The 10,936-nt window shown below is 39.0% G+C and overlaps 1 protein-coding gene across 4 annotated transcripts in view; it reads right to left on the bottom strand.

Moving 5' to 3' along the window:
- The window catches only part of EYA1 (EYA transcriptional coactivator and phosphatase 1), an 89,907-nt gene that overhangs the window by 6,539 nt on the left and 72,432 nt on the right, over positions 1-10,936 (bottom strand). For all 4 annotated transcript variants that reach the window (XM_010153497.1, XM_010153494.1, XM_010153496.1 and 1 more), the window contains 5 exons: positions 5,723-5,781; positions 5,368-5,528; positions 5,054-5,168; positions 4,653-4,774; positions 2,556-2,656 (listed from right to left, as the gene is read on the bottom strand). In XM_010153497.1, coding sequence (XP_010151799.1) covers positions 2,556-2,656; positions 4,653-4,774; positions 5,054-5,168; positions 5,368-5,528; positions 5,723-5,781 — 558 coding nt within the window. The remainder of the gene's footprint in view (positions 1-2,555; positions 2,657-4,652; positions 4,775-5,053; positions 5,169-5,367; positions 5,529-5,722; positions 5,782-10,936) is intronic.

Raw genomic sequence — 10,936 nt, 5'->3', positions numbered from 1 at the left:
GAACCGACCCGGAAGGGTACGATTATTCCTCGGTCTGCAACGCAAACGTCCCGAGAGCTGTAACCGTCTTATAGGGTATTTTGCAGGGAGTGACAGCTAAACGAAGGTGTCGATACCATGGCTCACCCCCTGCTACGTGAAACGTAAGAGCGCGTGGTTTCCTCTGTGGATTGCATTTGTTTTCATTGATCAAAAGAGGCATTTTACGAAAAAACAGCCTATCCTAGAAATGTTTCTCAAAAGAGCAGTGATCTTTTAAACTTTATTAAAAAGTTTCTGTTATTGAATTTTTACAATAATGACAGTAATAAAAAGATTTTAAATGTGTCGTATTTCTTCTTGCTTTTGTTAACTCAGGATTTTCAGTGAATAAGGGACATAAATTAAAATCTTGGTTTAGGATAAAGAAATTGATTAATTATTGGTAAATTATTTTTAACAACAAACCATAACTTTCTTACTTCTTAAGCTGGAATTTCACCTCTTTTTACTAAATGACCACAAAATAAAATATCTCTCAAATAGATTGAATTTATATGCTGACTTAAAAATACTCATTATAGTTCACACACAATCAGTGAAGTGCTATTTAAATGATGGGAAGGAAGGTGGGACAGAACCAGCTACGGCATTTATGGGGTGCATCATGGGACATTTATGTCGGTTTGGGTTGCTGAGCTTTGGGGTGTTTTGTGTGGGCAAATTTTCTGTTTGGTCAGCCTGCTCTCTGGAAAAGGTCTCGCTTTTATTGGTTTTTACTACAGGGATGTAATTTATTTCTTAGGCTGGGCACACATCTTTTAACTGAAGCGCAGTATACACTAGGGTGCATCCCCAAGCTTACTCCTCCTAATACTGCTAAAAACATCCTGAGGAGCAGATAACCAAAAAAGACATCATCGGAGCTGGGGGCGGCTGCTTGCACCACAAGGCTTCTTGCTCTCGCAGGATGTGAGTGCCCAAACTTAAGAGGCAAATCCTGCTTTCACCGTGTGAAATGGTGAGCTATTTTACGGCAGAGTAAGAAGCAAGACCAAAATCACAGCAGCATTTTCCTTAATCAAATTAATAGTTTCTGCAGAAAGGCAGGGCTGCTGGTCTACTTATTGACTTCTCTGGCATTGCTGCAACAGATAATTTAATCCAGAGCATCTAACATGCTTTAAATCTGAAAATTCCTTCCACTGAGAAAGAATACACAGAAGTAATGGCACAAAGGAATCTTCTATACTGCTACTCCTCTTAGCAACTGGAAAGGCTTTTTCTTACGCTTTTCTGAATCATGTTTCCTGTCGAAAAAAGCGTTGTATTATATAATGTTACCAAAAGGACTACTCCTGCCATTGCCATGTACAACACTGTTTCACCGACCAACAGAAAAGGAACAAAGAGAAGAAATTTTTTTCCCCTGATCTTAAATGCAGCTTTTAAAATGTAATCATTTACAGCGGGAAAACATTGCTCCGCAAAGATGAAAGGCATTTCTGAAGGAGAAAGGAGCAAACTGTTCCCGTCAGTCTGCCAAAGGGATATATGAAACTGAGACTCTGCGAAGTGCCGGGACGAGCCGGGAACCTACCCACAACGCTTCAGGGGCACAAAACCCAGATTTCATGAAGCAAAGCCAGTCGCTGGTTGTTAAACGCCATGCGGACTAATTAGTTTCACTTTTCCAATTTAGAAAGTTACAGTGGAAACAGCTACAGAAGTATCATGGCGAGTTTTGGGGTAAAAGAGAAGCTGTGTAAAAGCAATTTACCTGTAAAAGGAAGCAAGGACACAAATGCCCATTTTCCTACTCTTTCTCCTATTGTTCAAATTGTCAACATTATGACTCATTCTTCCAAGCAAAGACTATCTCCTGGACTTGGGTAGAATAGCTAGGCTAGGAATACTGCCTGTTATTTGTCAGTGGGAAGTATTGCTTTTTATGGAGCTTACTCCACACTGGGGAAAAAAAAAAAAGTGCTTTTTTTCCCCCAGAGGAAAGCAAAAAATAATAAAGACACAGTCAAATAGTATCCTCTGCTCAGCTAACTGAGATTATGAATGGAGGATAAGCCACAGGTATTTACCTGAACACAGGATCCAAATTATGGACACACAAAAACCTGAAATTTATGTATATCTACTCCAGTCCTACATACCTTTTCAAGCTGTGACACCTATGAATTTCACAAAGACAAATATCCCACTGCCTTTGATCAGCAAGAATTGCTATTTTTTTGCTATATTCATAAAATCCTATGTGGTATTTTGGGATGCCACTGAAAATAGGACTGTTAGTTCTTGGCACAAAAGCTGTGCCAAAATTTTCTGGCTCCTTCTTTGAAATAAATCAAACATACACAGCCAGCTTAATGTGTCTTTTGGAGAACAGCAGGGTGCATTATTATCTACAGTTTTATGCGGCCTTCTATTAGATATGATCAAAACACATTTCATAAAGCAAAGATACAAACCCCAAATGTCAGTGCATGCTGTCCCATGTAAAAGAAAAGACAATTTTGCTTTCAGGCTCTTGCAATCAACCCACACTGAAAAAGAGCCATTACCTTTTTTGCACCTTGCTCTTCTTCAACACCGTCCCCTATAACAACATACACGACTTTTCTTCCAAATCTTTGAATTATTCGCTCAAAACAACTTTCCTTTCCTGAAAGAGAAGGATCAGACTATTCAGGATAGGTAGTGATGGGATAACATCAAATAAATCCCTTTTTAGCCTGGATCTCCTCCACACTTTGAATACATAATTAGAGCTCTCGGGAGAGAAGATCCTCTCCCGCAGGATGGCGTATCAAGGCTGATCGCAGCTTTACTCCTGGCACAGCAGCTGACAGGCAACCTTGAAATCTGCTCCGTGAGGTCCTTTAGTACACACGCCATGGTAGACACAGTGGACTAGAGGTCCGCAGTATCACCTTTCTTGTCTCCTTCCCTAATCTGAGACAGGTTTGGGGGGGAATTTCCCTAGCGGGAGATTTCTCTACTGGCTGTTTATGGCCAGTATCCTGAACTGAGCAAATTGATTGAGTCTGAGTTGAAATCCTAACTTTTTCTCCACAACCTGTGACAAGATTAATCACAGGTCCTGAAACAGTAGTATTCTGACTTAGAAGGTCACCCAAAAGATTTTGATTTAAATGCCTGTAATCCAATACATGGTCAAGATCCTTGAACTTGCACTGGGATCCATAACATGGCTCATCACTGCATAGACCTAGGGACATGATTCCAGTGCTCCAATCCTAAACACAAGTACTAATATTGGGAAGCTTCAGGTACAGGTACTGGAAAGCCAGAAAGTATGCGTACAGTTGCATTTTCTCAAATGACCCCATTCTGAAAGATCACTTCCATCTGGTCACAGTACATGTTTACCTGTAATAATATCAGTTTTTTCAAAATAAAATCAGGTTTTTCAAAATAGTTATTTCAACCACAGAACAATACCAGCAAAAGAACAAATAGGTCGGAAATTAAAAAAATGTTTCAAGCCAGCAGAGAAGGCAGACTACTCAATGACATGCTTTAACAGTAGCGCCAGGAATAAGAAACCTCCAACAATAACTAGGTTGAAACAGTGCTTGAAAGTTATGAATCATGTCATGTTACAAAAATCTCATTATTTCCTGTGACAGCCAGTGACTGAATGCAGTTTTCCAAAAAAAAAAAAAACCTTCTGTCCTGTGCATGTGAAGTCACAAGTGAATATTTATTAAAATATGTTTTAATTAAAATGGGTATTTGAAATATCATAATTCAAATTTTTAATTTACTTTAAAGTTTTGTCAGATGGTACCATTACATTTCCTTCCAGAAAACAGTTTTATCTTTTATGGTAATGCTTTCAAATTTTTACATAAAACTCTCAACCGAGTTGAGACAAAAGAAAAACAAAACCAAAAAAAATAACCCACCATTTTTTCTCGGCCATTTGAGCTTCCTGTATTATAGATACTTAAGAACACATGAAAATGTTTTCATGTAGCCCACAATTTTGAGGGAATCTGAGACAGAACAGATATGTCATAATCACATTAAAAACTACAAGCACCATTGCCATCTGGTCCTATGTACTTCTACATACTCAGAATAACATCTTTTATATTGAACCAGAAAACAGAAATAAACATTTGCCTGGCTGAAGCTCATTACAGTCAGTATGAATGAACTTAAATAATTACATTCTGCAGCAAAACATTCTTGCTTCTGGTAAACTGTTTACCAAAATTTACTCCAGAGTCCAGGAAAACAAATGGAGCCAGGGCTACCTTGACAGAATTTCTTCTGCTAATCTGAGGAGACTTCAGTGTTCTGTACTCATAGCCTACTAAAAAGCCTTCTCAATTACTACATAGCCTCACAGTTTTGAGAAATTATGACGAAAAAGCAATTATATTTCCTCCTAACAGAGGCTGCAGCAGTATTAGTAGAGCTCTTATAGAAGCTTTCTCTGCTGGGTCATGACAAATATTTGAAAAGCACTTCTAGGATGCTTTAGCATGAAAAATGTTTCATGAGATCAGGTATTACTAATCTCTGTATTTGCTACAGTGAATGCATGTAAGAAATAAACACAGACTACAATACCTTTTTATTTAGAATTACAGCTGCAAATGTATCGTGACATTATAAAAATGGCTCACCTATTTTAGTTGCACTGTAAATATTCTCTATGGGAAATACAACCCCTAGTCCATACAACAAGACTTTTGCCAGAGCTGGAATTAGCTGAGTAGTTGTTACGAGAATGTTCACACAGTTTGTCCTATGAAAGAGAGAATGCAAACATCCTTTTTTAACAAAACAAAACAGAACAAGGAAAACCTTATCCCTCCCATCAGAACCCCTCACCATTATTATTGCCACTTAGAAAGGAAGGTTTTTCCACCTTACAGGAGAGCAAGGTACAGAGTAGCATGGTCAGACCAGAACAAGGAATGAGAAGAAAGTCCTACAGGTCCAACGTTTTGCCCACCAGATGGGGCAGCCTCTTCTAGATCACCAGCAGACACCCTCAAGTTCCCTAATTACTCTTCGTACTCACCTCGAGTGAATAAGGGTGAGTGCTTTCAGTGCAAGTGTTAACCAAGAATCTGTCAAAGCTTCAATTTCTGCTCTCAGTTGTAACCAAGCCTCTCTTTTTGCTGGACCAAGAAGACCTGTGGAGTAGATATGGGCATGTTTTCACTGAAATTAACGTTCTGCCATTTGCTTTCTTTAGCTCAGAGACAATTTTCCACACACCTCAAACGAAACAGCTCACTAAACACTACCACGTTAAAAAACAAACAGATCCCTGAAGTGCTTCCTTTTTACTACTTCTTGTCTGTATGTGCTATATACTTCAGAGTCACTTGCCTCCGACGTTATTTTTGTAGGTATTGTATATTTCTTTTACTCGTCTGTAGCGGAAAGCCAATTTTCGCATCCAGTCCACTCCTCCTCGCACCCCTGTCGCGAGGCACAAATTCGCACTGGTGGCGGCAGCGGGAAAGCCGTCTGTTCCGAAGTTATAGGTGCTAAGACAGAGACAAGAAAACACCCAGATTATCAGAAAGCAACAGGTTACATACATCTAACCACCACCACTCACTGTGCTGGGTTGCAAAGGCTAAGGCAGCTAAAAAGGAGAGCGGGCTACTGCAGCGCGTTCATTGCTTTCCCAGGAAGGAACTCGCAGAGCAATGTTTTATCTTGGTCAGTTCTCTTGTACCTTAAATCTTGACCGTTGTCGTCTGAAGACACGTCGTCGATGTGCACCTGGTCACATTCCTAAGGCGACAGAAAGACTTTATCATTTTCTTGATCTTGCACATCTCAGAAATAAAGCTATAAAAAAACCATGAACAATGTATTCATCAGGCATATTTTTAATTGTGGAAATCAGTAGATGGCAGTCTTGTTAAAACAACTATTTTACCTATTCCTTGTGTTCATTTCTTAGAATAAATGCACACCATCATTAGCTACTACTGTTAAATGGCTTTCCAAAAACACATTTTTGTGTTTAGAAAGGAAAGTGGATAAAAGCAATTAGCATATGTGTTCCATAAACGTTCCTGTAGCCTTTCAGGTACCTTAAAACATCATGCTGCTCAAAGCTGATTCAGTCAGTGCATAAGTGTAACTGAAACCAGACATTTTGGTAAATGTAACATATTAGAAAAATTAAACCTGATGCTAACCGCCAATGAAATTATGACCTCTGATTGCTGTTGAGCCACACACCAACACAGCCTGAGGCCAGTGTTTCAGAGGAGCACAGACGAAAAATCTGTTCCTAGTTTGCCATTCATTTGAGAGTTGTGAGTTTCCTTCTCTCTCTTTGGTCTTAGTGCATGAAAGCAGCATGCAAAGATGAAGAAAAACTGAACAGAAATAGCCAAATCAAACCATCTTTCTTTAGTGACTTGTATGCAAACTACCATGGCACATTTCAGAATTAGCTTTGTCCATCACTAAATTAAAAGTCGTAATGTGTATTGTTTATCCACCAAAAAAACATTAGAAGATTACTATTAACAATTTAACTTTTGTCAGGAAAACAAATAAACATCTGGCACTCTAGATCAATCTCAATTCAAGACTTAAAACAATAATGGATTTCAATTATTCTAATAATTTCCTCTTCTCCCTCTTAACGTGAAGTCCTATAACAAACATGATCTATTTTAAACATGAAAATACTGCAATCCTTTATTTTTGTGTTACTGCTTTCCTCTGAAGAAATTTTTCTCTCTCTATGGATTTGTGAGGAAGGGAGGGAAGATAGAAGTGGAAAGAAACTCAAACCAGCTGTTCCCTAACAGAATTAAAATCATGACCCTCAACCCTTTTTCTAAAACATGTATTTTCCAGCCAACCCTCTCCCAGCAAGCAGCAAGCTCCAAGGAGGAAAAGACTTTGACCCTGTAACCTCCTTCTCCTCTCCTGAGGTCAACAACCTCAGATAAGAAAAAAGCTGAAGAAGTCTATTTGGCCTCACAGGATGGCTGTGGATTCTAGATATTTTAAAAACACAGGTCTGCATAAAATACCTCAGAAACTTTTCAAATGCTTTGAAGAGCAAGGTGTGGTCTTTTGCACTTGTACAGCTTACACTTATTCTTACTTTAATATGTATTCTTTTGGCTTTTAGACATAGGTGCTAGAGAGAGAGGTAAGAGCGACAACCAGCACAGGAAAGACAATACTACATTTGCTCATACTTAACCACCATACAGTCAATTTCCTCCTCAGGCAGACAAAATGTATTAGATGTACAGACACAGCTGAAACTACAAGTGTGAACATATGTTGCCAGGCTTTGAAAATGACCAAAAAAAAAAAAAAAGCTGGAAGCTTCCTCAGCAAGTTATCAGATTCACAGAAATTAAGGTCTTTTTTTCTTTAAAACTGCAAGGAACTGTCCATCCAAATGCCTACAAAGTTAACGATTCAAGTATGAACTGAGCGTCAGCTAATGAAAGGATACCCTCCAGAATGGGAACCGAGCTTCCCATTGCAGTTACTCTGCCACTGCCTAGTGACTTTCCAGTCTCCATGGATAAAAAAAGCTTAAGCTTGAGTTGTCAACGTAGCAGTGAAAATTATCAAGTCAATAGCCTCCTCTCCCAGCCTGGAAACTATGAATGACCACTGGAACAAGTTGCTGGAGGACAAGATTCAAAATAGAAATCTGGGAAAAAGAAACTATTTTTTAGTAACCACAAAACTAAAGGAAGGAGTTAAAGATCAGCTTCTCACAGGAGTGATTGACAGAAGGAATAACTCAAGAGACTTCCAAATTCAGTTCTCCCCGGCAAAAGACAAGAGGCAGGAAAGGTAACACCACTACACCTTAGATCCCACAGTTAGAGAGAACCTGAGGACTTGGAAGTTTAATTTATGCTGCAAGGTGTTGGGAGCGTCACAAACCCTGGGACTTCACAGACATTCTCCTCTTCTGTCTAACCATCTGCTTCATAGGTAGAAAGTGAGAACTGAAACGGTACATTAGAAACAGAAATCACGGTATCAAAAGAAAGAGGCATTTTGGAGACAACAACCCAGAAAAGCAATCAGAGACCAAAAATGGTTGTAGTAAAGGTATAGAAACAGTGCCAAGAAAGCAAGCAAAGTGAAGAAAACGTGATGAAAAAATTTCGGGTGAAATGCTTAATGCAATGGAGAGAGAGAGCATCCTCTTTTGTCAGGAGTAAAAGAAGAAAAAAAAAAAACACAGTCAGGAAAGGAATGAAGCAAAATTAAAGCACAAGAGATACATGTTATAATTTGGAAAGGATTAAAGACCAATGTGATTGACACCACGTTACAACCAAAGGAAGGTCACAAACAGTGCACGACTGTTTTGTTCCTGTTGAGTGGCAGGACACGGCTTTGAGGCTAAACGTGAGCTTTGAGTGCCAGGTATTTTTTCACGCTGTCTAGCTGACTCGTACCTCAGGCTAATGAGTGATGGGTGCATTTTTCAACCTCTGAACATGGGAAGGAAACACACTTATTCAGCAATTCCTCTTTTAGCAGTAAGATTATTTTGGAATATCTCTTCAAAGAAGCTAGTTACCTGCTCACAATTAATTGATCTGGTTCAACTTTCCTTCAGAACACCTTGTATTTGTTTTCCCCTTCTTGCTTTGTGTGGAGCATTTTGTTTGCGAACAAAGAACTACCCGAGACATGGTTTGGTCCCCTGATTAGTTATAAGCAAGCACACACAGACTCAACATTTTGAAACAGCAGTTTACTCAATATACATCATTTCAGCATATCCCTGCTTATGACGTTTGACACTGACCCACAAAGTATGTGCTTCCAACCAGTACATATTTGCAAAGATATATTTTAATAAAAAAACACAGACTCATAAAATCCTCAAGTACTTCACAAAAAAGCTTCTGTGATGGGAGCAAACTTAGAGCTAAACGGCCATTCAGAAAAAAAACAAAAAAACCCACACATACACACACAAATCAAAACAAACAAACAAACAAACGAAAAAACCAAGACTGTTTCATCTGCAGGCTTACCATTTCAAGCTTCTACAGCTACATTTGACACTTTTGTTAAATTTTCACAAGAAACACAGTACTAATTTTTCTGGCAAAGTGATATCTGAAATTAGTATTGAAAGCCCCTTTAGAAACACTGTAAAAACAGGTTATTTATGCAGATGTATTTTATTATAATAGAATCAGTTTAGCAGCCAGCTCCAGAGCAGGACATTAAAATTTTTGGATTCCTTTTTAAAATAGGCTGAATTGGCAAGTAAGGAGCAAAATATCCTGTGGCTTATGTATAAAGATTATGCAGCAAGCTGTGTTTTGCTCCTAAAGGTGTTGACCTTGCAACTTCAGTGTATCCAGTTTGAAATCTTCATGAGGGACTACAAGTGATGACATGTTTGCACGGAAGGTTTGGATTTCGTCAGACAGGCTGAGGTGCAGCTCTGAACTTTAGGATCAATCTCTGGAAAGCAAAATGCACTTGGTATAGTTCAGGGATAATACTTTCAGATGGACAAGGCATCTTTGGCATCTGAACTCTGTTCTCACATAGGTCTTCTAAACTGCACTAATTTTAATGAAACCCTTGCCAAAGTTGTTCAAAAGCCTTCATGGAGAATTACATTTTAAGAAAGAATTTGAGGCAGAGAGAAAATTCATCGTCCGGAAAGGGAGAGAGCAAGTCTCTTCAGTTCAGGAATGGTAGCATTAAAGACAGCAATCTGTGAAATGCAGAAGGATTTAAAAGCCTGTAGGAGGGAGACCCCAGCAAAGCTGTTGTCAAGGGGGAGAAAGGAGCCATCTCCTACACATCTCTAAAGGGCAAGTTTGGATAAGGGAGGTTGATATGTGATCTAAAACATCAGTAGCACGCTGAAAACTACGATGTTAATGGTGATACTGGAGGTTGTCCGTGGACCTACTGATTAGCCTAAGGGAAAATGAGAATGCTAGCATGTGTAACTTAGCCAATCTACCCATAGTAGTTTAAAAATTTACTGTCCATGCTGTTCTTTGCTGTTCTCTTGCACAGCTGGCTTGTGTGGTTCCATGTGTTTGTGTCCATCAGACCTCTCCGTGCCACAAGTGGAAGCTTAGCTTGAAACAAATCTCCTGCAGCAGCTCAATTAAACCAACAGATGTTGCAAGGAGTAACTGAGACTTGTTTCTACATTCCCTTCCATAAGCTCTGCTTTGGAGCTTGAAGCAGCAGCAGCTATGTGCTTGCAGGAGCTCCATAAAACTGCAGCAATCCTTTGCTAAGTGATAATATGTCTCCAGTGAAATGCAGTAGGCCAAATAAAAACAAATGACAATTAATGACTAGATGAATCTAGCCTAAGACTTGTACATGGAAAGCTTGTGTCTTCTCCCTCCTCCATTCTCAAAGCATTTGGTAACTCCTTCCTCCTAACTTTTTCTCCTTCTCTTTTCTGTTTTCATATGACAAGCCAAAAACTCGCAGAGATGCTCCACAGTCATCATTCACTGCCCTTAAGATGCCTGGACTTCTGTAATCTTCTGGAATCATTCCTTTAAACTCACTTTAGATCTTTATAAGGATTCATATGCAAAGCATTAAGTTATGGCAGAACTGTTCTGCAAATATTTATATTACTTTGCTCCTTCGCTACCACCCGTCAGGTTGTGCATTTCTGCCATAATCATGTAAAATATGCCTCACTACTCAATTTACTGTAGGAAAATTAATAGTAATAAAAAGAAAGAGATTAAGGCTGTTACAAGAGTTCCTCTTATCTGTGCCAATACTACATGCCAAGTGGAACGACGTAACGGCTAGCATGCCGGTCTACATTTCTGTGTTACCAAACTAACAATAATAAATCTTAGTGATTCTGCTGCCTTTGAATAAACACTGAGTGTAAGATAACTCTGGACAAGTTTGCACATTATGAAAAGGA

This window comes from Eurypyga helias, unplaced genomic scaffold (genome assembly GCF_000690775.1).
Source record: "Eurypyga helias isolate BGI_N326 unplaced genomic scaffold, ASM69077v1 scaffold6036, whole genome shotgun sequence".
NCBI lineage: Eukaryota > Metazoa > Chordata > Aves > Eurypygiformes > Eurypygidae > Eurypyga > Eurypyga helias.
The sequence above is the reverse complement of the archived record's forward strand: the minus strand, read 5'-3'. Positions and strand labels throughout refer to the sequence as shown.